At 42.2% G+C, this 26,965-nt stretch overlaps 3 protein-coding genes across 6 annotated transcripts in view; all 3 read left to right on the top strand.

Annotated features, from left to right (window-relative positions):
- Positions 1-1,416: 1,416 nt before the first annotated feature.
- On the top strand, positions 1,417-2,713 carry LOC106572426 (guanylyl cyclase-activating protein 2-like). The gene is made up of 4 exons (XM_014146603.3): positions 1,417-1,697; positions 1,854-2,003; positions 2,108-2,222; positions 2,478-2,713. Exons 1-4 carry the CDS (start codon positions 1,494-1,496, stop codon positions 2,624-2,626), a joined length of 618 nt encoding a protein of 205 aa, XP_014002078.3. The 5' UTR covers positions 1,417-1,493; the 3' UTR covers positions 2,627-2,713.
- Positions 2,714-4,955: 2,242 nt separating this feature from the next.
- Positions 4,956-7,057, top strand: LOC106572424 (ADP-ribose glycohydrolase OARD1). Its single transcript, XM_014146602.3, has 5 exons — positions 4,956-5,514; positions 5,754-5,919; positions 6,112-6,170; positions 6,267-6,379; positions 6,479-7,057. The coding sequence occupies exons 1-5, from the start codon at positions 5,344-5,346 to the stop codon at positions 6,651-6,653; spliced, it is 684 nt and encodes a 227-aa protein (XP_014002077.3). The 5' UTR covers positions 4,956-5,343; the 3' UTR covers positions 6,654-7,057.
- Positions 7,058-8,596: 1,539 nt separating this feature from the next.
- LOC106572421 (synaptotagmin-1) overlaps positions 8,597-26,965 on the top strand; it is an 89,505-nt gene continuing 71,136 nt past the window's right edge. For 3 of the 4 annotated variants that reach the window (XM_082962123.1, XM_014146591.3, XM_014146590.3), the window contains exons 1-2: positions 8,598-8,742; positions 8,874-8,929. The gene's annotated coding sequence lies outside the window, so the exon portion shown is untranslated. Of the gene's footprint in view, positions 8,743-8,873; positions 8,930-26,965 lie in introns of all 4 variants that reach the window. The other variant, XM_045696177.2, reaches the window with a different exon arrangement.

Here is a 26,965-nt window from a genome sequence, read left to right as displayed (position 1 = left end):
ATATCTCAATTGCATATTCCTCACGTCCTCAAAATCCAATGGCGGAGGTCAGAGGGGAGGGACCTCTGGCTTTCTCATCCAATTGGTTTTGAGAAGGAGCCGAAGAGAGAGGACACAAGGAGTATGCAATGGAGATCTTCACACTGTTCAACTATAGGAAACAAGGACAGTCAGTCCCACAAGTATGTTTTTCCAACCTCTGCCTCCTGCAACCTGTCTCTTTAGTGTATATAAATTTGATAAATGTTTCTCATATCGATATCAGGATTTTCACGTCTTCCATACAAAAATGTAACAAGGGGTATTTGGAGACAGTCAACTGGTAAAATGTTAGGCCTACTACTGAGCCATGGAATACAATAATAAATGTTGATCATAAAGTTGATGTACTTATGACATAATTATGCTGCAACAGAGACACAATGTGTACATTCTGTCACACAGGTTATCAAGGGAGGTCCTAGAAATAGCATCACCTTAAAGAGGGATTACCAAATGCCTGGCCTTTATGAGTCATCAGATTTGCAAACAAAAAGGAGGATCCCATGTAAGGGACATTGTGTAACTAACCTTTGGCAAGACATGGACTTCATATTTCACCACGGGAATATACTGGGTGCTTCCTGTATATGGCTCAATCTCTGTAGAGATGACATGGGACAGTTTCCTGGACCCTGATTAAACCTAGTCCTGGATGAAAAAAATCATTTTCAATTGATAGGTCTGGGTCTGGGAAACTGGCCTTGTACCTTTTCTCCAATGACTTGTATGCTGATTTAAATTTCCTCATGTCACACTATTACCATGATAAAAGAAAAATGTCAACTCAAGGGCTCTTCCTTTTAGGTTTAGTAGTCTAAATTAGCAGTTCATTTAGCAGTTTAACATCTTTATACAAATTATTTTGTTCACCGCCTGTCTGTTGCAGTAGTTCTAGCAGGTTCACTTGCCTTGGACTGACTGGACTTCTTACACTGACGCTTGAGCAATAGAAGATGGACAATAGCAAATCTTCTCGAGAACTCACTATGAACTAATTGATCCAGACAGTAGGAATGTATTCCTAATCCCTTGTGTCATGTGATCTATATCAGTCCTTGCCCAGTCTCTACCATCAGTGGAGAATTATCAGACAAGGGGTAATATCGTAACTCACTGTTTCTGTCCACAGTGTTTTTGTTTATATGTGGTACCTTTATGGAAATGTAATATTTTTTTCAGTAATAGTACAGACACATTGGACTGATTAAAAAGTTGCAGTTGTGATGGAAATGAGCACATAGTTGGAAGAGAAAAATAATTTGTGGAATGTCCAAAGAGTAGAGCTACACCCCTGACTGACACAACTTTCAACCATGAGAGACAACTTCTTCAACTAAGGAGCCCAATCAAACATGAGAGACAACTTCTTCAACTAAGGAGTCCAATCAAACATGAGCGACAACTTCTTCAACTAAAGAGGCTCATCACAGTATTTGAGAACGATTTCCGTGATGGGTCAGCGACTGAGCGAGGTCAGTGATTCAGACCAAGAAATTGATGTTGCAGAGCTGCAGGACTGGTATAAGAAGTTTGTGGTGGAGTGCCCAAGTGGAACACTCTTCATGCACGAGTTCAAGAGCTTCTTCGGTGTTACTAACAACAAGGAGGCGGCCGATTATATTGAGAATATGTTTCGCGCATTTGACAAGAACGGAGTGAGTAGCCTACAGATTACAGTCATCTGATGGGGGCCTTTGACGGCCACAGTGTCCATGTCCTTCAAGTGATAACTGTTGAACATCACTTTCTCTTCATTTCTGTATTTCTTGATGAGTATCATAAAATTATTTTATCATTTCTTTCCTTTGCAGGACAATACAATTGATTTTCTAGAGTATGTTGCAGCCTTGAACCTGGTCTTGAGGGGCAAGTTGGAACATAAACTGAAATGGACTTTCAAAATGTACGACAAAGATGGAAGTGGCTGCATTGACAAGACAGAGCTGCTGGAGATTGTAGAGGTAACAGACGTTCAAAGATTATTATAGGATTACATAAAATACAGTTATGATATCCCATACATATATGGGATTTCATTCCAAAATCTGCTTGTTTTCTCTCTCAGTCCATCTACAGACTGAAGAAAGCCTGTCATGAAGAACTGGATGCAGAGTGTAACCTCCTGACCCCAGATCAAGTGGTCGACAGAATATTTGAACTGGTTGATGAAAATGGAGATGGTGAGGATGCTTTCTTTACCCTCTTACTGTTCTCTGACAGCTTGATCTGTGGTTTTAATAATGTAATGATTTAGCAGGTTCTCACTGTAATTCCATATCATTATGACTGTGTGTAACACATTATTGTGTGTAACATTCTAAAGTATTTAGAAAATTGGACCAATGGACAATGGGTGTTAGTAATGTTTTTCCCTCAGTGTAAACAGTGTTTGGTTTCAGTAGTTAGTGAGTAATGCTAACTGTGTCTTCCCTCAGGGGAGTTGTCTCTGGATGAGTTCATTGACGGGGCCAGGAGGGACAAGTGGGTGATGAAGATGCTGCAGATGGACGTCAATCCTGGGGACTGGATCAGTGAACGGCGATGCAAGAGCTCTGGAGCGAACTCTGAAGCTGAACCTCTGTAATAAGTTTATAGACTTCTTTCGATCAAAATTTGAATCCATCTACCAGCAGCTTCAGCTATCCTGTGCCCTGCCCCTGTGCCCAGGTGGTGGCTGACACTACCACCATACCCATGGGGATTATGGACTCTTATGCAGAGGGGGCAACCGTTGCTGTAATACCCTCTCTCCCCACAACCTGCACACCACACACCATAACTTGTTGCTTCTTTTATAACTTTCTTTGTTTTCTCTTTTGAAATCCCTAATGTGTACATATCTGAGTGTTTCTGTTCCCATTGATGGTTATGTGTGTGTTCTACTGCCCATGATTTCATTTTGTATGTGCAGTGTAAAGTAAAAGTGACCAGTTTTCTCCATCTCTATATGGTTGAAAGACAACATGTAGTGGCAGATCGTAAAGTTTATTTTGCAATTATGTTTTGCTAGGGAAAAATGTCAATGGTTAGAGCTGACAATAATATAGTATTCCGGTAGCAGACTTGGTTGTTACATATCTGGCACAATTTTTGCATTTATAGAACAACTCTTTTTGTGTATGTTGAACAGTAAATGTGTATGAAGATGTATAATAAACACACCAATGTTGACCTATTTTATGGAATGTAAGTCTATTATATAACCCTGAATAAATGCACTATCAATTTCAGAGTATATGAGGGTACATCACAATATCATAAATAACCCGACAATATGGAAATCATACTGCCCATCTTTGACAGTATTCACTTCATCACATTCCAGAATGGATGGTGGAGGTAGGTACTGGAGCAGGAGCAGAATCAACCTTCAGCTCCTCCTACCTCTAGGTACTTGTAGATGTTAAATGATTGGATAGGTTTAAGCAGCTTCACCTTGGGTAATGGCGGTAGGCGGCAGATAATTGCGGCTGGTAGAGCTTTATGAGTCGACGAGACATGGCGGCAAATTCAAGATACAAGAACCATTTGAACCATTTGCTACTACAGCGGATGGAGTGGAAAGTGCGTGGAGGTTTGTGGAAATGGACATCAAGGAAGAAGGAAAGGAGCTAAGTGTAGAGGGAAGCAGTGTGGTGAGGAAGATTTTAGTCAAGTACAAAGAGATAAAATGTAACCTGACAAGAGTGAGGATGAATTACCTGCGGTGGCATATGCGGGTTTGAGCCTTTTTTGAGAGAACGGATTCTTTCCTTCTTGTGGATCCATATGTGATGTCAGGTTGGGTGGAGAAGAGGTTGGGGACTGTTGAATCGGTGAAAGTAACTCGAAGTGGACTCGTGATGATATTTGTGTCTTCCGCCAAAAGGGAGCGGGCACTCTGCACCACGCACCTTGGGACAAGACCTGTGACTTTCTTTGCTCCCTGGAGCAGGGCGCCATTGAAAGGAGTGATAACTGGTGTGGCGTGAATGTTGAGAAGGATCAACTGAAATGGAAGATTCCCGGTGTTTGTGACGCACAGCGGTTGGTATGACGCAGACCCGGTGGAGAGCGTGATGAAACAGAGAAGACACTGTCTTTACCCAACAAAGTCAAGTTAGGATATTTACAGTATTTTAGGTGTCAAACTTATGGTCATGTTGCAGCAGTGTGTAAGAGGGAGATTCCTAGATGTGAGAAGCGTGCAGGAGGGCATGAGACAAAGGAATGTGTAGTATCGGTGGAAAAAGCTGTGTGTTAACTTTAGGGGTACCCATGTTGTTGGAGATCAGAAGTGTCCGGTGAGAGAAAGGCAGGTCGAGGTTGCCAGGGTGAGAATAGTACAGAAGGTGTCGTATGCTGAGGCAGTGAATAGAGTAGTAGAGGAAGATGGATCCAGGGCGAGGGATCCTAAGAGGATACCTGTGAGTAGCCCGAGGCCAATAGAGAGTGATAGGAATAACATGTGCTTCAGTAAGGTTAGCTTCTTACATTCATACCCATGGTTATCAACTGTACCGCAGAAATGGAACATAAATTACAGAAAATAGATGTTGTGGTGGCAGCTGCAGAAAAGTACTTGGCTGTACAAAATGTTACTGCAAAAGAGTTACAGCACGGTATGTTGAACAATGCCCTCTCAGGCTGACGGCCTGGCATAGGATCAGATAGAGCCAAAGTAGTGGAATTGTGGTGAGGTTTTAATGGGTGTAGGGTAATTTTTAAAACATTTTATTCGTTCTTATTTCCCTCCTCTTTGTGTGTCACAGTGTAATTAATTCACAATCCAAAACAGTAGGCTGACACAGCAGGGGGCAGCATGCACCTCTAACGTTTATATTTGCGGACCACGATAATACCATCGAAGAAGAAGAAGCGTCAACATCACCTTGCTTTCTGATAGGCTTACTTACACCTTGTGGCAAAGAGGAAGTAGATTGCTAGCTCCATAATAGAGGGTATATGCTAGAAGGGATACAGCTTTTGTCGAATTAATGTCAAAAGTTGGTTATTTTTTTCATTTGATCTAACTCTAACCCTTTTACTAACCTTAACCTAATCATTCCAACCTGCTGCGTAAATTGTAACCTACGAAAAGTCAAATCTGACAAAAACTGGATCCCATCTAGTTCTAACCCTTATAATACCTACGTTGGTGAAATTGAAAGAGAAATTGAACGACTTCGACACTAGCTAAATTGATACATTTGGGACAATGCACCATAGCTAGCTAGTTGCAGTGTGCAATTTTCAGACAAATGTGCCGGCTCTGTAGATGCTAAAGCTATGGTCATGTGACTGTAGTGATATAACTAGCTAATGCAGCTTCAAATAATCAATGCACTTTCATTTTCTCGCAGTAGCATTGCTTTCCCTCGCAGATTAACAAAACAGATTGCCTATCCGTCCCACCTGGTTGACTACAGCTCACCTGCCAAAGTAATGTCAACTGCATCTGTGGAGCCAGTGCGCTCTATTGGCAAATCGAAGGTAAGTGGCCAGCATGAAAACGCCTTAGTTAGCTAGTAGGTAATGCTGCCATACCGTTGAATGGCATGTAATCAATGGCTATAATATGTTGTTACTTACTGTCAACAGTCCTATTTAGCAAGCTAGCCACTTACCTGGAGCTGAAGAGGACGGGAAAACTATTTGGCATAAATAATGTATCTAAGGTTTTGGATAGTGGTGACTGGTTCTGTGGTGTAATGCTGCTCTCTCCTGGCCAGCCTGCAGAAGGCATCTGGAGCCTACATCATGTGAAGGGGGACTTGTTCTCCGGTCCTGAAGATGAGGCCCTGGCCCACTGTATCAGCAAAGACTACCACATGGGAGCTGGCATCGCAGTTATGTTCAAGAAGAAGTTTGGTGGAGTGGCTGAGCTAAAGGAACAGAGTGAGTTGTTCTGTATAATGTAGTATAATGTATTATTAATGTATTTGTTATGCACTGCATGCTATGGAAGTCTGTTGTGATGTGCCCTTTTCTTTTTAAAATGGGCCCTGAATTTGGAAAAGCATGGCTTATATCATAAGCCCATGTCATTGATCAAGATCACTGTTCACTGGTTTTGCTTTTACTTCACAGAGAAGGTGCCAGGACAATGCGCTGTACTGAAAAGACACAAGCGTTTTGTGTACTACCTGGTAAGACAGTTGCCTTGTTAGTTTCATTCAACCAACAAACATTTTAAAGCATTTAAAAAAATGTTTTGTCTCTGGTTGTGTCTTGCTCTATTACAGATAACAAAGGAAAAGTACAGCAACAAGCCCACCTATGACATCCTGAGGCAGAGCCTTGAGGACATGAAGTCTCATTGCTTGAAAAACGGAGTAACTGCAATATCAATGCCTCGGTTTGTATGAATACATTCTACACATAAAGGTGTCATTAAATTATTTTAACATGTCAATCATTTCCATTTCACTGAATGTTCTATCCCTCTATTCTACAGCATTGGCTGTGGCCTTGATCGACTGAGCTGGGACAAAGTGGAAAAGATGCTTGAGAAGGTATTCCAGCCCACAAGTATCAGTATCACTGTGTACACCCTCCCTGTAAAACCCACAGAGAAACCAAGTCCACGGGGAAACCAAGTTTCCAATGATGTTTTCTGTAAAACAAAATGAAGTTAAACTCACAGACAATATATCAGCATACTCGTATGCATCTGTACAACGTTTTCCCAATGCTGTACTTTTGAAAGAGAATAAACACACTTTTCCATGAAATCATACCCCCTCCTCATCTCTACTTTACCCCTGTGTTTAATTGTTCTATGAAATTACATGTTCATATTTTGCACTTTAATTACTGTCCTATATAGTAGCAATATCATATTCATAGGAATTCTCTCCACCAGAAGGGGGCACCAATGATTGTTTTCTCCACATCACTTCAGTGGCTTGTTCTGTACTGCTTTTTGTCAAATGCAGATTTTAAATACCCTGTAATGCACAAGTACCTTACATGAGCATGAATAAGAAAAAGTAAATTGTGATTTTAATTTCACAAGATAAAATAATCTGTTTTACACCTTTCACTGTGGTTCTTGTGTAATATACAGAAATTGACTGCTTAGTGTAAATGGTGTTATGTCATCATTGGATCATATTCACCTTATGACTAAATGTAGCTATATCACCCGTCATACAATACAGGGGGACATATGATCTTCACAAATACATCTAGTCACTCCTACCTATCTCTTCATTTACTGACTATGCTTAATTCACTGTGCTGTGATTCAGGCATTGTTCATGAGTCACAAGCTTGATGCTTGGGGCGGAAGGTAGCCTAGTGGTTAGAGCATTGGACTAGTAATCGAAAGGTTGCAAGATCAAATCCCCTGAACGAGGCAGTTAACCCACTCTATATTTATAACCAAATGTTTCATGGTGGCCGTCATTGAAAATAAGAATTTGTTCTTAACTGACTTGCCTAGTTAAATAAAGGTAAATAAATACAAATGCTGTTGACTGAAAGCTACCTTGAATGTGATTCTAATTCTATGACTGCAGGATGCAGATATGGCCATGGTATTGTATGATGTAATATTGATCTTGAGTATATTGCACTCTAAACGCAGCTGAAAGACAATGTAGACACCAGATGTAATGGAGAGTGGGGGTGGGGAATCTTCCACCACAATTTCAAACCCACAGATCTATTTTATGTGTAATATGGGAAAGCCCTCCTGTACATCATGAAACTTGATTCGAATCTACACCAAACCAGCTATCCTTTCGATGGATTGCCTGTAGTAACATTACTTGAAACAAAGAGCATATTAAGTTAACAATTATAAATATACATTTGGTTGTGATAACACAAGCTTACAGTAGTTAGCTAGACAGTGTACAGTCTCAGTCTTTGCCCCCTGGTACCCACTCCCTATACTTTCTTCTTTGGTGCACCAATAATTCATGAGGAAAATGCATTAGCCGCTGTGTATACTGCGGCTGCCTCCCTCTGTATTCCTGGCTGGAAGACTGTGCTTCGGCATCACTGCATCCGACCCCCTCCTCCTCCCATCCCCCTTTGCCCAGCAATTAGACTGCACACTGCAGCAGAGCCACCTAGTCGCTCCGCTAGCCCCGGAAAATATCCCTTTTATCTGGCCTCAGACTCCTCTGACACCCCACTGTACTGCAGAGGTTCATCACAGACAGGAGACATGCAGAGGTGGTCCTTGCTTATGTCTCAAAAATCCGCCTAACCCTGGCAAAATGCTGCATCCTATCTCAGTGTGCCTGTGTTTGTCCTATGGCATTGATTGCTTCCTTAGCTCTCCCTCCCTCCTAACACTCAATCTCAGTTTTTTTCTCATGTCCTCCCTCCTTCCATCCTCCCTTCCCCTTCTTTTTTACGCTCTGCGTATGAATTTGCAGAGCTCAGCACTCTTCTCCACGGGAGCTTCAGAGGAAAAAAAAGAGAAGAGCTAGGCGGGAGGGGTCCTGATGCACCATGAAACTGCCCCCTCCCAATTAAAACAGAGAGCTTATGTTATTGAAGAGCATCTTAGCCAATGAGGTGGCGGCGCAGGCAGATACAGCAGTAAAAAAAACAGAAGAACGAGTGGACAAGAAAAAAATTGCAGTGAGCGTGTAGTTTTTATCCCTCCCAAGAGCTGATTTTTATCAATTTACTGTAGTACTCCAGTCTTAGGGTGATTGTGTATAGATGTGAGGCAAGAGTCCACAGAAGGACTGAGGAAAGGTGTGTTCTAGGACTATACTGTAGTAGTCCAGGCTTATTCACTCTAACACTGGAAATAAGAGAAAGTAATTATTGAAGGAATATTCATTCTCTTTTCTTCATTGTCTTTTTTTGTTCTGTGTATGTCAAAGTGCCCTGAAGCCGCTAGAGAAGGTTTTCCTGAGGAGGAAGCGACCTAGCACCCAAGGTATGCTGCTTTTCACATCTACTGTTGGGCTGGTGGGATGCTTTTGAAGTTATCTATTTTTTTCTTCAATATCTAATTTATATAATTGAGCGTATGTTTCTCACACTGGGTTATGACATGAAGTGATATGGGAACTAAATCAATGGTAATTAATTTTTAGATTTTTTTCTTTTTTAATTTTAACATAATTGAGACTTGACAGGGAAGGAGAGAGAGGGTGGGGGAAGGCTAGAGCGGGACTCTAATGCTTCCAGGCAAGTTACTCTCTGTGCACACGGCTGTCAAGCGCTGCAGTATCCCATTTCAGTCCATAGCGGAGCTTCCCCAGACCTCAGCATCTTGCTGGTGTGTGGTAGGGGGACTGAATATAACCATGTAGTTTTGGTGAATTCAGAGCAAACTCGAAGTTTCATGGGACATCTTAGGCTTTTGACAGAATGTACTAAAAACATTTTATAACAGTTTGATGGTTCAAATTTGCGGTCATGTGGGGGACAGGACAGGGGCATCATTTCACTGTGAAATATATGTAATGCAAAATGATAGTCCCGAAATGGGATGGTGTGTGCACTCATATGTGTGGACTCTCATTTTGTGTGCAGCCGTATGTGAATACTCTGTGATGTGATGCATGCATTTGGGTTGCTTAGATAACACATGTATTAGGAATGGTGTGTAGAGCTTGATTAGTCTTAATCGGGTTCACTGCTGTTCAGGGACTTTCCTTAGTCTGTGCCTGCAGCCACAGGGAACTATCTAACAGGGAGGGTAAGCTGGGCTGTAGGAGTCTCCTTCCAGGGAAAGAGGAGGGCTTCGCTCTCACCCCTCAGTGGTCAAACAGTAGGATCCGCAGAGGAAAGTGAAGGCCAAGGGCATTTTAAAGATTTTATGAAGGGCTACTGGAAACATTCTGTAACAGATGGATGAAGTGTTTTCTGAATATAAAATAGATTTTCATCATACTAACATCTTTCATGAAGTGTATTTACACTTTTTTCTTTTGGTCATTGTAGGGTAATTTGATGTTTTTATGACCTTCAAATGTTTTGGTTTGAATAATTTACACCTGCCAGCAGTGGGCGCTGTTACTTTCATCTGTTAGCCTTTCTAAAAGATTTGAGATGTGTCTGATATCATTATAGATAGTACTGTAGAATGAGTGAAGATTATATTTGAATGATTTGCTGTTTATTTTGAAGGGGCAGCTCTGCTATCCACAGTTGTTGGCTATTTATCTGGAAACCAGGTTCTGTGTTAGTTTGGGAGAGCAGTGTGAAGAATCTGTGTTTTAAAATGATTCACAGACCATGTCCTCATTCTGTCATTGAAAAGCAGCTGCAAAAATCTTATGTGGAAAAGCACTCTTCTTATACTGCTAAAAGGAATTGGGGGGGGGGGGGTTATAACCATAGATGAAGACGGGCTCCAGCACTTAAAACAAGCCCAAGTCCTCATAAGTGGAAGGTACCAATGGTAAGGACAGTAGGCAGGAAGGGAGGAAAGCTAGGGAGGGTAAGGGACCCATTCTCTCCTGACCAGAGCTGCTAACCCCTAAATCCTGGCTCTATAGTAGTCAGACCCAATCTCCCATAGACGCCATAGGAGCTTTGTGAGCTTATCCACTCTAATATGGCAGTTGTGGACCAGGCAGGGAGAAAACCCAGTTTATTATCCAAGTATCTTTGCCTTTCTAGAGCATGGTGGCTCTTACAGCGAATTACTTTTGCTCTGAGAGACAGCAGAACTATTTTAGTGTGTCCCGTCCTCAGCATTTTGTTTTGCACTACCTCTGCCAGCCCAGTACCATAGTGAGAGACGATTGCACCTGACAAGTAGTACCTACCCAATTCTGTGAGCAACTTCAACAATCATCACATCCCTTCCTGTGCTTGCCAGTGGCCACAATGAATCACACATGAAAACACAGTCAGAGCAATAATCTTCAAATGGAAAACATCATAACCATGTAGTTTGTGAGGTAGGCCTACTACTGTGTAGGCTACACTTACAGTGAGTCTATCATTAATTTAACAAAAATGACCAAATTATTCATAATAAACTTAGATTTAGCATTCTGGAAAATGAATAATGTATGAGTAATGATGTATATTTTGCAGATGAGGTGAATTATTATGCCAACAACACTTTAATGACGTTGCCACCCATGGCATTATGGAAGACTGTTCCTCTTCACATTATCCTGGGGATGAGGTGGAGATACTCCCAGCAGGGTAGAGACACCATGCTGAGGAAGACACTCAAATAGAACAGGCGCCTAATGGCAACACTGCAATGATACCCCTCACTGTGCCCCAGTATAAGCTGCTGTCCTCTAAGACTGAAACTGTGAGAAGTTGAGAACCACTGAAATTTGAAGGAGCCTAAAAGTACTTATCGGAAATTAGCATAGTTGGATTTGAAACATCGGATATCTCGCTGTTGGCCAAAATCTTAAGAATATATTGTAATCAGGGTAAAACAGCTGGTGGAATCAAGGAGGTATTCAGTCTTCAGTCAGAGGACCAATCACAACAGCAGCTAGAGAGAAACTGATTGCAGAGTGAAATAGTATGGCACCAACTATCCAATCACCCTTATGGAAGAGACAGGTAATGGATAACCAAATCATGCATGTCGGAATATCAGTAGATTCAATATTCACGGGTAGTTTCTACTTAAATACCCAATGAGAATTTGGTAATTTAAGGGTAATGAAAACAAACCTTATTGAATTTTGTAGTTTGTCATTGAGGCATTATGCTATTCTTCCTGGGGTCTAAGCAGGAATAAAGTAATACATCATAATAAAACAATACATCATACAATACATTGTGCATAATACAAATGTAATATAAATACAAAATGCACAATATTACAATGTGTGTGTGTCTCTTCATAGTCCGTGATGTTCCCGTGAGGTGTTGTTTTATCATTTTTTTTAAATAAGATTTTACTGCTAGCTTGAGTTACCTGAGGTGGAAGAGAGTTCCATATAGTCATCATGGCTCTATATAGTACTGTGTGTTTCCTAGCCTCTGTTCTGGACATAGGGACTGTGAAGAGAGGCCTGGTGGCTTGTCTTGTCGGGTATGTATGGGTGTCTGAGCTGGAAAATGATGTGGATATATTGAAGCAACATCTCAAGACATCATTCAGGAAGTTAAAGCTTGGTCGCAAATGTGTCTTCCAAATGGACATTGACCCCAAGCATACTTCCAAAGTTGTGGCAAAATGGCTTAAGGACAACAAAGTCAAGGTACTGTAGTGGCCATCACAAAGCCCTGACCTCAATCCTATAGAACATTTGTGAGCAGAACTGAAAAAGTGTGTGCGAGCAAGGAGGCCTACAAACCTGACTCAGTTTCACCAGCTCTGTCAGGAGGAATGGGCCAAAATTCACCCAACTTATTGTGGGAAGCTTGTGGAAGGCTACCTGAAACGTTTGACCCAAGTTAAACAATTTAAAGGCAATGCTACCAAATACTAATTTGGTGTATGTAAACTTCTGACCCACTGGGAATGTGATGAATGAAATAAAAGCTGAAATAATTCATTCTGTCTACTATTATTCTGACATTTCACATTCTTAAAATAAATTGGGGATCCTAACTGACCTAAGACAGGGAATTTTAATATAATTAAATGTCAGGAATTGTGAAAAACTGAGTTTAAATGTATTTGGTTAAGGTGTATGTAAACTTCTGACTTCAACTGTATATGCGCGCTTCAAGGCAAGCAACACTGAGGCATGCATGAGACCACCAGCTGTTCCGGACGACTGTGTGATCATGCTCGCCATAGCCAATGTGAGTAAGACCTTTAAACAGGTCAACATTCACAAGGCCTCAGGGCCAGACAGATTACCAGGACGTGTCTTCTGAGCATGCGCTGACCAACTGGCCAGTGTCTTCACTGACATTTTCAACCTGTCCCTGGCCGAGTCTGTAATACCTACATGTTTCAAGCAGACCACCATAGTCCTTGTCCTCAAGAACACCAAGGTAACCTGCCTAAATGACTGCTGACCCCTAGCACTCACGTCTGTAGCCATGAAGTACTTTGAAAGGCTGGTCATGGCTCACATCAACACCATAATTCCAGAAACCCTAGACCCACTCCAATTTGCATACCGCCCCAACAGATCCACAGATGACGCAATCTTTATTGCACTCAACACCGCCCTTTCCCACCTACGTGAGAATGCTGTTCAATGACTACAGCTCAGCGTTCAACACCATAGTGCCCTCAAAGCTCATCACTAAGCTAAGGACCCTGGGACTAAACACCTCCCTCTGCAACTGGATCCTGGACTTCCTGATGGGCCGCCCCCAGGTGGTAAGGGTAGGCAACAACACATCTGCCATGCTGATCCTCAACACGGGGGCCCCTCAGGGGTGCGTGCTTTGATTTTAATTGATTTACAAGATTTAGTTGAGGTTTAGTCTTTAGCGAATAATTTGTCCCAAATGCAATGCTTTAGTGTCCATTAGGAGCACCTCCTCAAGTAAATAATCCTCAGGGACTGTAAAGCACCTCAGGAAGGGGTAGATCTGGTATAAAGCACCTTAGAAAGGGGTAGATCTGGTATAAAGCACCTTAGAAAGGGGTAGATCTGGTATAAAGGACCTCATGAAGGGGTAGATCTGGTATAAAGCACCTCAGGAAGGGGTAGATCTGGTATAAAGCACCTCAGGAAGGGGTAGATTTGGTGTCAAGCACCTCATGAAGGGGTAGATCTGGTATAAAGCACCTCATGAAGGGGTAGATCTGGTATAAAGCACCTCAGGAAGGGGTAGATCTGGTGTCAAGCACCTCAGGAAGGGGTAGATCTGGTATAAAGCACCTCAGGAAGGGGTAGATCTGGTGTCAAGCACCTCAGGAAGGGGTAGATCTGGTATAAAGCACCTCAGGAAGGGGTAGATCTGGTATAAAGCACCTCAGGAAGGGGTAGATCTGGTATAAAGCACCTCAGGAAGGGGTAGATCTGGTATAAAGCACCTCAGGAAGGGGTAGATCTGGTATAAAGCACCTCAGGAAGGGGCAGATTTGGTGTCAAGCACCTTAGGAAGGGGCAGATTTTGACTGGAGTCTTGTCCTCGCTCATCCTCTCAGTGTGACACCCCCTGTCCCAGATTGTGTGATACGGGGCATTTAGTGCGCCCCTGGTACTGATGGCGTAGGCAATATAGCGGAGCCAACACTGCTGTCACCCTGACACCACAGTTAGCAGAGTGCTTAGCTCTGCATGTCAGCCATAGAGATGCACTGTGAGCCATTTGTCAAACAAACTCAAAACTCTATTAGATATGGATCACAATGATAAGACTACATTAGAGAGAGGAGTCTGAGTGACTGAATGGATCCGGAGCCATATACTGAGAAAATATCAGGCTCTTAATGGATAAAAGTGAATGTAGAAGGACACAAGGAATGTTCAGGACAGTGATGTTCTCCACCCATTCTGTACTGCTGCCAGTCTTTCAGAAAGAGTACAGGAGACAATAGAGGAAAATAGAGGACATAACCAATGATTAAGGTGAACATTCTCCCCTGGATGAAGTGTCAGCCTGATAAATACACTGGCGAGGAGAGAACAGTAGAGAACAGTAGAGAACAGGAGAGAATAGGAGAGAACAGGAGAGAATAGGAGAGAACAGTAGAGAACAGGAGAGAACAGGAGAGAACAGTGGAGAACAAGAGAGAACAGGAGAGAACAGTAGAGAACAGTAGAGAACAGGAGAGAACAGTAGAGAACAGGAGAGAACAGTAGAGAACAGTAGAGAACAAGAGAGAACAGTGGAGAACAAGAGAGAACAGGAGAGAACAGTAGAGAACAGTAGAGAACAGGAGAGAACAGTAGAGAACAGGAGAGAACAGTAGAGAACAGTAGAGAACAAGAGAGAACAGGAGAGAACAAGAGAGAACAGCAGAGAACAGAAGAGAACAGCGGAGAACACTGCAGTTGTACCGTGCTAGCAACCAGGACCAGGGTACCTCCTCACACACCACAGGGAAATGTGTGTGTAGGATATTGTATGTATGTGTGTGTAAGAAAAGGAGGGGGAGGAGGACGAAAGACAGTCAAAGACTGAGCACGAGAATAGGATAGAAAGTGGGTGGTGGAGGAAAGGCAAAAATAGAGGGGATTATTAGGAAGAAGAGAACAAAAGGGGAGAGGATGGGGACATAAGAAAAAATTCAACAGAATAAGGGAGACAGATGATGTAAGTATGACAGGGAGATAGAGTGGGAGAGAGAGAGGAGAGAGAGTAAGAGAGAGAGAGAGAGAGAGAGAGAGAGAGCTGTACAAAGCTCAGAGCACTGCAGCACATTGCAGTGCCTAGCCGCTGCTGTGTTCTTGCCATCCGGTTCCATGCACTGAAAAGACCCCTATAGCAGAGCCACATAGAGGGTTGCCTACCTGACTGCATGCTGACGAACAGTACATCAACCAAAAAAATCAGCAACCCAATGTTCCTCCATTCCACTTGAGCTGATAGATGTTTTCTATTGTGCTGTTTTTTGGGTGCTTGAAGTGTGTTATTGAATGTTCAGAGTTGAATGGACAACAAGACAATACATCTCATGTGAAGGCTTTTCTGGATTATATGAGCCAATCATGACTACACATTCAGTTCTACCCAATGTTACCTGTTGTATTCAGTCATAAGATTTAGTCATTTTTTTCCTCTACATACTTTAACCATATCATAGCAAGCCAAATGTAGCTGATAACCCCAGTACTGCTGTATGGTACGGTACATCATCTTTCAGATCCCCCTCTATGTTTTTCCTTTTAGGAACATTTGCACATATCACATGCTTTTGTCCCTGGATAGGCTAGCCTAATGTCTTTCAAATAAAGCCAGCTCCCTTACGGGACATGTTGAAATGACTACAATAGAGGGATAAACACATGGCTAGAAAGGACTTGTTTGTCTACTATCTGTCTGTCGCTTTGTTGACATGCGCTGTTCTTTTGGCTTTTTAGTTCAGTATACACTGAGCCCAGTGGTCAACTTTCCACTCTACACATTAATACATGTTGAATTAAAACAGATGTAGGCTAGTTATGGGATACCTTGTCCAGGCAACCGCTTCACACAGTTGCGATACACAAGGTTGCTATTCTAGGAAATGAAAGATCCAAGTTATTTCTGCATGACAGGCTTATCTGCTGTATTTTATCTTAGTTACTATCATGATGGTGTAACACTTTTATCGTATCACTGACTGTGTATTTGGTGTTGTTTAGAGTTATCAGTTCCAATGAGGGGTTTGATGTTCAGTCAGCGTTCCTCTATTTGAGGAGGGCTTGAGTCTGCTATGCCTAGCTGGGTGAGTGTTTGGACTGTGAAGTTTGTTTCCCTACAGCACACCACACTAAGCTTCTCATTTCTGTTGAATCTGTTACCTCAGATTTACAATGCAAAGAGCAAACAGGCAGGTCTGAACACATCCTAGGTCGGAAATGTATGTCTGGAAAAGCCTATCCGATGCTGGAAATGAATTATTTAACTTGGTGAAGTCTTGAGGGGAAAGTAGTGTAGTTTGTAAAACACGTTTTTACCCGCTGTATATCAAAGGGCTTTCTTTTAATAGAGTGGACTCTCCCCAGTCAGTCCTCAAATAAATTGGAGATCAAAGCATTAGAATACACAGGGTTCTCTTGGTCCAATTATGTTTAGGCTATTCAGGTGTGTAATTGCTGCTTTGCTAAGCTTTGTGTGTTTTAGAGCATCCTGGTCTCTCATAAATTCAAATGAGGGCTCTATTTTAACAAACCTACCACAATGGTTAATCTAAGCGCAGGCGGTATCGCTATAGGTTCAGGGGTGTGTCATATTTTAGCTATTTTCACCATCACAATTATTGGGTTTTGATGAATCAACAAGTTTGTGGGCGTGTAGAGGCTTAGCCCCCCCCCACTGGCCAATCAAAATGTGCTCCATGATGAAATATGTGGATGCTTCAAGTTGTGTATTTATGTTTTTTTATGTATTTACTTGGAATCAACTCCAATGCCAATGTCAGTCCATTATAGTTAGATTGTTAAATGGCTCATAGAAACTAAATAACAAAATGTAGACTATCTTTGCTAAATACGTTAACTTGAACCCATTTGCAGTCCACATTGTTCTAAGTAATTGCATGTCTTCAATAGTATTCCCACTGATATAGGGGATAGGCCTAATGTAAATTACATTATGTCTGAGCATGGACATACCAAACATTGTCAATAAGCAAGATTAAATAAATTATTGATAAGGCCGAAAAAGAGAACTAATAATTCTAATAAAATTCTAAACAAAACAAAACAACAACTTGTTTTAAATATGCTATGTCACACTTACACTATAATATTAAAACAACGCAGACTATGGAGGGTTTTACACACATCCAAACTTTTCACAGTAGCTGGACAAAGATCCAATATAAATAGAAAGGGAGAATGTCCACTCACCATTATACTGCTCCGAAATAGGTTTATGTTTTATGAACATAATCGGAACCATTTTACAGATCAGATCGCATTCACACATGACACATCTCTAGAAGTTGAATTGCAAGCGTGCCACGGACGTTCTCACCATGAAACCATAAAGGTGAATCATTTGAATATGTTTGGGGGTAATAAAATTAAATGAAAAACAATGTAAAATGTAATATCATAAAAACACCAGGGTAAAAAAGACACACATTGCTGTTGAACCAGCCTTCGTTATAGTAGGCCTGAGGGAGGGCTTGGGTTTTGAACATATGAAATGGAAAACAAGCAATTTTTACAGGTTATAGATAACTTCTAAATATGAGCTTCACCGGTATTCACCAATATTCTAATCTCTCGTTTCATGATGGGCATGGACACCTAGCTGACATCACGGAGGTGGTTTTATGCACGTCCAAAATGGGACCCGCATGGCTAAAATAATGTGAGCCACCTACAAGGCATAGATAAAAAGGAAATGTCAGTACACTGTTTTACTCCTCTCAAACTTGATATTTTAATAAAGCTTTGGTGATTAAGATTTATTTCCAAGGGGTCTCAGGAGTCAAACCCTTTATCGACAGTCTTGACTACTGTGGGCAGACAAAAAAAAAGTCTTAATTGAGAGGAGGTGAGGCTATGCTTGGTTTTTAATCAAATGAAACGAAATGGGGAAAAAAACATTAGTTTTATATGTTTCTAAATGCGAAGTATACATGCACCAAAAGCACATTAGGCTACTCTTGTTCCATGCACATATGGGCAGTGTGTGTCACAGCTGGATAGGCTGAGTTTCCGCTGTCAAAATTCATGCCATAACCAACTGCTTTACCGCTAAAACCACCTTTTGGTTGGTCTTAAATATCCCTACCAGTGCTGCCTGAAATTAGCACCTTGGATCATGTTTTTAAGGATACCCCTCAAATATTACCACCCCCCTCATCTGAGTGCAAGCGAGTTGATATAAGACAGGTAAATTGCCGAACCTTGCGTTAGGCCTGGAAAATGCCAGTGCGCCAGTTTTTAAATGATAAAATTGCAAACTAACGTTCGTTTGACACTAGCCCCGCCTTAACGACATACAGAAATAGAGGCCATAGGATTAAAATGATAAATGAATGCCATATGGCAGTATCAACATTTTTCTTATAGCTTGACAAATGAGAGCGATAGAGATAGCATCAATCTTAGCATGAGTCTTATATGGCATGTCAGGCTACCCGCACACTGTCGCTTGAAGCAAGCACTGTCATGTGCATGTGTGCGTGAGTAAGGGTGTGTTGTGTGTATTGGCACTCTTCCAGCGAAGAATGTTTCAGCCTTGGTCACGACACAAGGGAAGAATTAAAGAAAAAAGAAAGAGAGAGGGAGAGTGAGATAAAGGGAGAGAGTGACAGAGTGAGATAGAAAGGGGGAGACGAGAGGATATAGTGTATTGTAGTAGTGGTGTGAAGGGGTGAATCGGGTGAGCAGAGCTGCACCCGGGACTCTGAGTGCTGCATTGAGCTGCATAATTAATCTAGAGGGGGAGGAGAAAGAGGAGGGGCTAAAGGAAGTGTGAGCGGTATAGTGAGCGGTAGAGACAGTAATGCTACTGGAACGGAGCCAGCCTATTCTTGTGTGAAATATCTCTTGAGGAGGCGTGCTGAGCTCTGAGCAGATTATAAGGAGGACATATTTTCCTGCAAAAGCAAAGAAGGCCCAGGGCCCATTGTGTTTCTGTTTCTATCAGACATATTCAATCAGAGAGACGCAAAACTGCTTGGAGAAGGAAGCAGAGCCAGGGAGGGAGAGAGGGAAGGGAAGAGGGGATGAATATTCAGAGGAAGCACACTCAGCTGTTTGGTCCAGCTCTGCTCTACTCTGCTCTGTTATGCTCTGTGTTCCTATCCCATCTGTTCTCTCGCCCTCAAAGCCAATCACCTTCCACTATACTGCATCCCAGAATGCACTGCTTCTTCTATGCAGTGCCCCCTTTCTCTGACTCAGTCTGTTAATAATCAGCCAACTGACTGTAAAATGCTTTCTTATTTAACCATCTGGTGATAACACACAGATCCATTCTCTGAACGGGGGCATGATACCGTGGGTGTTTCTCTGATGTGTTGGGACCTTTGTCTAGGCTAATCCTCCCCTTTTTAGAAGGTTGTTCTTGAGATGGTGACGGGACCTTGAGTCTTACGTAAGGTCCCCGTCTTTCTGTGAGGAGTGTGCAAGAAAAGCTTCCAAGGTTTCCTCTTCTCTCTTTTATTTATAACCGCTGTTTCCCTGCAGAGGAGACTTTCTGCCAGATAAGCCATGCGTGCTGCAGCTCTGCAGTTTCACACAAGCAATATGAACGGTGTGTGTGTATGTGTGTGTATATTTGCGTGGGTTCGTTTGTGTGTGAGAGTGTGTGTGTGTCTGTCTGTCTGTCAGTCTGTGTGGCAGGTCTTGGTCAAAATGGTCAAGAAGGTGGTGGCGTGGTTTTGGAATATAGGTCCATACCCCTGTCAGAGCTTGCTCCCCCCTAAGCCTCTGCTGTCACTGGGAATTGTATAATCTGGCCCGAGCCTTCACCCATATCATACCACCTGGCTGCACCTCTGTCACCTCACCTACCCATCACCGTGGCTCTCCCCATCTCATCCATTTTAAAGTGCTGTAACATGCTAAATTCTCAGTGAGTCTTCATTGCTCTGAGATATGTGGATGTGTAGGTGTGGCGTGACTGTGACACTATAATTTAAGACACTCTAAAAGCCGATTTAGGTTGTTTTTGTTTAATCTTTACCTGTTATTTTGTTGCTCTTTGAAAAAACACAATTAAAGAGCCCTTTCCTGTCAGTCCAGTATTATTATCCCAGGTAACATTTTGATTGAAAATGCTAAGAATCATTCTAGCTTTCTTAAGATCCGCCTGCCAACGTATGTCGGTATTGGTTGGGCTCTATTTCTCTACCTGGGAGCTGAGGGGGAGCACAGAGGCATTTGAAATGCACCGTGTCAGCCTTGAACCTCCCAAAGCACAGCTGGAGAGTTTGTAATGTTTGCGATCTCATTTCCATCTCCTGAGAGCCACCAGACCAGACCTAAATTACAACAGTGACATTACCCTGAATACCCACTGCAGCAGTGCAAAGCTGAAACCAAGCATGGAGGTGTGGTCCCTCCCTACAGTATGGGAGCTCACAGGTGATGGGGGTCAAATAGGTTTTCCACTAGTTACCACAGCCACGAAGTCAACATTTCTGAAAACTAAAATTAGCTTTTTGGTATTTTTTTTAAGGTTAGGGTTAGGCATAAGTGTTGTTAAGTTTATGGTTAAAATTATGCTTAAGTATGATATTACATTTTAAGAAGATAAATTGTAGAAATTGCAGGGTTTATGACTTTGTGGCTGTGGTAACTAGTTAATGACCGTCATAAATCTTTTATGCTTCTGGTTTCCCATTTATTTTCTGCCTTGATGATTCTGCAAAGGGCATTTGGCATATATTCAGCTCCCCATATACACTCCCAAAACAAGTGGCAAAGCATTTCTGTTTAAAAACAATGCCTATTAACATTTTCTGTCAACCAAAATATGAAAAATGAAGAGACATATTCTGGCCCAGTTTTTATTCGATTCCCAGGGGCTTTGCAGTGTAAAAAAAAAGTTGCCATTTCCCAACATTGCTGAGTTATAAAACCGCCCATCTGACATTAAGAATGCGGGGAGTGATGTTTTTCCCAGTTCGAAGAATCTATAATTCAATATCTTCCCCGAAATGTTGTTACTGTATACTCCCACACATCATGAGCAGATTTTATGGTACCACCTCACACTAAAAAGCAATTAACCTTTCTATTCTGTCTTTCTATTCAGCTAGCTCTTGTACTCTGGTGAAGTACGCCTTTGAGGTCCTCTGGGATATCTATTTGAATGGCCAAACAGCCAGACTTAAGAGTTCACTGAAGGAACACACACAGGTGCCAAGACATTAAAAAAACTGTCAGGGGAGGTTCTCTTCTGCACTGTTCAACCAATCCAGCAATTGGGGAGGAGGAATTCATGTTGAGAGTTTCACCTTGTTAATATTCCGGATAGAAACAATTTCAGAGAGCAAGCTAGCAAAAATGCCATAGCTCATCCACTATATGTTTCACCGGAGACAGTAAACAGCAAGCCCACATCCAAAAGCGGAAGTCGCGTCACAGGCTCTTTTCCCCTGAAAACCGTATGTCTCCCAATTTTTGCCAATGGCGCTGAGGGTGCCTTCCCTTTGGTGTTAGAACTCACAGAGAGACAGAACAATAACAGCAAGGAAACCTCAAGCAGACACAATAACAAATCCCTCCTGTTCTGCAGAAAGAACAAAAATGGCTTTTATGGAATTACTTTTCTTGTATTGTGGCATAGAATATATTTTGGCATATTCATTTTCAAGAAATGTATGATATTTTGCTGAGGTAAAACAACCAACACATTTTCCATTTAATAACACAAATTTGACTTTGAACATATTTGAAGAGTATAAACCTGTATGGACATAGTAAATTAGAGGATATTACTCATGCTGATGCTGTAACGTCTTACCTTCTTACCTACAATAGGTGCTACATTCAACCTTGATTTGGTGTTCCCCAATCAAAGTGTTTGAGTGGCAGGTCACTTAAGATTATTTAGATTAGAAGAACTCAGTATAGTGTGATCATCTCCTCTCTGGCCATTGTGCAGATGCCACCCCTAAAGCAATATGAGTTTTTTACGAGATAAGGGGGTGAAGTTAATTTATTCTCAGTGCAACTTGAATTATGAGTCACACCATATTGTTAAGAAGTATTTCTCTGCAAGCAGGGCAATCAATTGTGCTATTCTGTCAAATTGTGGTACTCTCAAGTTCCAAATAGGATTCATATTTTGTTGTTCAGTTAGTTAACCTTGGAGTGCTTAGGGAACGTATACAATATAATAGAATGTATTATATTTCTGTTGTGTGACATGGTTTTTGTGTGTCTGTGTGATTGCGTGTCCTGCTCCATGGGCTTCTCAATTAAAGTCCAAGCAGTTTGCAGAAGCGTTTAGATTTCTACATCTCTTCCAATAGGGCCTAAGTAGTGGCAAAAGGTGAATCACTCAAGAAGAGCTTAACTTGACAATATTTGCCACTGTTCTTGAGATTTCAAAATTTTCAAACAGAAACCCTGATTGACTGTCATAAACGGTTCATCCACAGTCTGCAAGCCTGTCATTTGCAGAGGAAGAGGGTGTTAGGGGCTCCTTGCTCCACTCTTACATATCTCTAACAAGGCCTTTGAAGTCAGGTTTGATCTTTCCCTCTCATCCCTCTGTGGTTTGTGAAGGAAACCCTAGACACAGTGGTGGACATTAGTTAGAGAGCAAGGTGAATTATTATTCATCTCACTCCTTTATGAAATTATGGTGATTCAAGCAGTGAGCTGCTTCGTACTACTCAGTATCCGTGTGATATTGCTGTGCATAACACTGTGTTGTAGACTATCTGTGTGATTGGATTGATGTGACTGTCGGGGTAGGTGTGTATGCGCCTGCACCACTCGTAAGGTAGCAGCAGGCAAACAACTCTTCCCTTTCCACGTAATAGATGTCCCGCTTTCTTTACATCACGTATTTTCTTTCTCTGTTGATTTGTCCTCTGCTTAGATCACTAAGCATTGCATTGTTTTATATGACTCTATAAAGCAGGAATTACCAGTGAGATGAATGTTCTGCACCAAGGCAACAGAGTGTAACATGGTAGAGATAGGGCTGTTGTGGTGTCGGTATTACTGCCACACTAGCAGTCATAAGTCATGACTGCAGTACAATTCCACGTAACTGGTAATCTCCTTTTATGCACTCTTGACATGCTTTGGTAGTACCCAACTTGCTAACTACCATCAGTTCCTAATGGCCTGGTACTCAGGGCTTTATTGTCCTTCTAACCACTCTTACATCAATGCAAATGAAATGGTAAATCATATCCAACACTTAGCATCAAAACAGCAGGCCTATCTTACTTTTAAAACTCACCTTACTGTTATGATCATTCTGAAGAAAGAAGTTCAACAGCAGGTTGAAACTGTACAACATGGTTTGGCTGCCGTTTTACGGGCTCCTAACCAATTGTGCTATTTTGTGTGTTTTTTTGCTTTGACGGTAACTTATTTTGTACATAGTGTTTCTGCCACCGACTCTTATGACCGAAAAGAGCTTCTGGACATCAAAACAGCGATTACTCACCTCGAACTGGACTAAGATTTTTTCTTTAACAAGTCGGGCGCAAAGGATTTACTGCTGATACCGGACCAGGCCCAAATCCCCATAATTCGCATGAAGAAGAGACGCAGATACAGGGGACGCAGGTCCAGGTGCCTTGTGAGAATTCATCGGTGAGTGGGTAAGCCGCCTCTACCATCCATCCTATTGTTCAATGTGTAATCATTGGAGAATAAACTGGATGAGCTCCAATCAAGACTATCCTACCAACGGGACATTAAAAATTGTAATATCTTATGTTTCACTGAATCATGGCTGAACGACGACATGGATAATATATAGTTGGCTGGGTTTTCCGTGCATTGGCAAGACAGAACAGCTGCCTCCGGTAAGACAAGGGGTGGTAGTCTGTGTCTATTTGTGAATAACAGATGGTGCGCAATTTACCACCACAAACCAATGCTGGCACTAAGACTGCACTCAACAATCTGTGTAAGAAAATGCTCATACAGAGGAGGTGCTCCTAGTGGCCGGGGATATTAATGCAGGGAAACTTAAATCTGTTTTACCTAATTTCTACCAGCATGTAATATGAGCAACCAGAGGAAAGAAAAGCTCTAGAACACCTTTACGCCACACACAGAGACACGTACAAAGCTCTCCCTCATCCTTCATTTGGCAAATCTGACCATAATTCTATCCTCGTGATTCCTGCTTACAAGCAAAAACTAAAGCAGGAAGTACCAGGGACTCACTCAATACGGAAGTGGTCAGATGATCAAGATGCTAAGCTACAGGATTGTTTAGCTAGCACAGACTGGAATATGTTCTGGGATTCATCCGATGGCATTGAGGAGTATACCACATCATTCACCAGCTTCATCAATAAATGCATCGATGACATCATCCCCACAGTGACCGTATGTACATACCCCAAGCAGAAGCAATGGATAACAGGCAACATCCTCACTGAGCTAAGGGTAGAGCTGCCGCTTTCAAGGAGCAGGACACTAACCCGGACACTTATAAGAAGCCTCGTTATGCTCTCAGATGAACCATCAAACAGACAAAACGTCAATACAGGACTAAGATTGAATCCTACTACACCGGCTCTGATGCTCGTTGGATGTGGCAGGGCTGGCAAACTATTACGGACTACAAAGGGTATCCCAGGCGCGAGCTGCACAGTGACACGAGCCTACCAGATGAGCTAAATTACTTCTATGTGTGCTTCGAGGCAAGCAACACTGAAGCATGCATGCAAGCAACACTGAAGCATGCATGAAAGCAGGATGACTGTGTGATAAGGTGGTAAGAGTAGGTGGTTCCCTCAGGGTGCGTGCTTAGTCCCCTCCTGTACTGCCTGTTCACCTATGACAGTGTGGCCAAGCACGACTCTGACACCATCATAAAGTTGGTGGTAGGACTGATCACAGACAATGATGAGACAGCCTATAGGAAGGAGGTCAGAGACCTGGCAGTGTGGAGCCAGGACAACAACCTCTCCCTCAACGTGATCAAGACAAAGGAGATGATCATGGACTACAGGAAAAGGAGGGTCGAGCATGCTCCCATTCTCATCAAATGGGCTGTAGTGGTGCAGGTTGAGAGATTCAAGTTTCTTGGTGTCCACATCACCAACAATCTATCATGGTCCAAACACACCAAGACAGTCGTGAAGAGGACCCAACAACAACCTATTCTCCCTCAGGAGACTGCAAATATTTGGCATGATGCTCAGATCCTCAAAAAGTTCTACAGCTGCACCATTGAGAGCATCCTGACAGGTTGCATTAGCGCCTGGTATGGCAACTGCTCGGCCTCCGACCGCAAGGCGCTACAGAGGGTAGTGCGTACGGCCCAGTACATCACTGGGACCAAGCTTCCTGCCATCCAGGACCTGTATAGCAGGTGGTGTCAGAGGAAGGCCCTAAAAATTGCCAAAGACTCCAACAACCTTAGTCATAGACTGTTCTCTCTGCTACCGCATGGCAAGCACTACCGGAGTGCCAAGTCTAGGTCCAAAAGGCTTCTTAACAGCTTCTACCGCCAAGCCATAAGACTGTTGAACAGCTAATCAAATGGCTACCCGGACTATTTGCATTGATTGACCCCACAGTTTTTTTCGCTGCTCTTACTCGCTGTTTATTATCGATGCATAGTCACTTTACCCGTACCTCCACTACCGTTCAAAAGTTTGGGGTCACTTAGAAATGTCCTTGTTTTTGAAAGAAAAGCAATTATTTTGTCCATTAAAATAACATCAAATTGATCCGAAATACAGTGTAGGCATTGTTAATGTTGTAAATGACTATTGTAGCTGGAAACAGCAGACTTTTCATGAAATGTCTACATTGGCGTACAGAGGCCCATTATCAGCAACCATCACTCCTGTGTTCCAATGGCACATTGTGTTAGCTAATCCAAGTTAATCATTTTAAAAGGCTAATTGATCATTAGAAAACCCTTTTTCAATTATGTTCGCACAGCTGAAAATATTGTACTGATTAAAGAAGCAATAAAACTGGCCTTCTTTAGACTAGTTGAGCATCTGGAGCATCGGCATTTGTGGGTTCGATTACAGGCTCAAAATGGCCAGAAACAAAGACCTTTCTTCTGAAACTCGTCAGTCTATTGTTGTTCTGAAAAATGAAGGCTATTCCATGCGAGAAATTGCCAAGAAACTGAAGATCTCGTACAACGCTGTGTACTCCTCCCTTCAAAGAACAGCGCAAACTGTCTCTAACTAGAATAGAAAGAGGAGTGGGAGGCCCCGGTGCACTACTGAGCAAGAGGACAAGTACATTAGAGTGTCTAGTTTGAGAAATAGACGCCTCACAAGTCCTCAACTGGCAGCTTCACTAAATAGTACCCACAAAACACCAGTCTCAACGTCAACAGTGAAGAGGTGACTCCGGGATGCTGGCCTTCTAGGCAGAGTTCCTCTGTCCAGTGTCTGTGTTCTTTTGCCCATCTTTGTCTTTTATTTTTATTGGCCAGTCTGAGATACTGTATGGCTTTTTCTTTGCAACTCTGCCTAGAAGGCCAGCATCCTGGAGTCGCCTCTTCACTGTTGACGTTGAGACCGGTGTTTTGCGGGTACTATTTAATGAAGCTGCCAGTTGAGGACTTGTGAGGCATATGTTTCTCAAACTAGACACTTGATTGTACTTGTCCTCTTGCTCAGTGTGCGGTGGTACCTTCCCTGTACCTCCGCACATTGACTCGGTACAGGCAACCTCAGTATATAGCCTCGTAATTGTTATTTTATTGTTACTCTTTTATTTTTTTACTACAGTTTATTTAGTAAATATTTTCTTAACTCTTTCTTGAACTGCACTGTTGGTTA

The sequence above is a fragment of the Salmo salar genome, chromosome 15 (genome assembly GCF_965601325.2).
Source record: "Salmo salar chromosome 15, fSalSal1, whole genome shotgun sequence".
In the NCBI taxonomy this organism is placed as follows: Eukaryota; Metazoa; Chordata; class Actinopteri; order Salmoniformes; family Salmonidae; genus Salmo; species Salmo salar.
This window is presented reverse-complemented; position numbering and strand designations above follow the sequence as displayed.

Excerpts from the sequence above, each read along its gene's own strand:
- LOC106572426 (XM_014146603.3), top strand. The coding sequence starts at position 1,494 with ATGGGTCAGCGACTGAGCGAGGTCAGTGATTCAGACCAAGAAATTGAT. Across the intron at positions 2,004-2,107 it reads AGCTGCTGGAGATTGTAGAG|TCCATCTACAGACTGAAGAA; the intron begins GTAACAGACGTT and ends TTTCTCTCTCAG. Across the intron at positions 2,223-2,477 it reads GGTTGATGAAAATGGAGATG|GGGAGTTGTCTCTGGATGAG; the intron begins GTGAGGATGCTT and ends GTCTTCCCTCAG.
- LOC106572424 (XM_014146602.3), top strand. The coding sequence starts at position 5,344 with ATGCAGCTTCAAATAATCAATGCACTTTCATTTTCTCGCAGTAGCATT. Across the intron at positions 5,920-6,111 it reads GGCTGAGCTAAAGGAACAGA|AGAAGGTGCCAGGACAATGC; the intron begins GTGAGTTGTTCT and ends TTTACTTCACAG. Across the intron at positions 6,171-6,266 it reads AGCGTTTTGTGTACTACCTG|ATAACAAAGGAAAAGTACAG; the intron begins GTAAGACAGTTG and ends GCTCTATTACAG.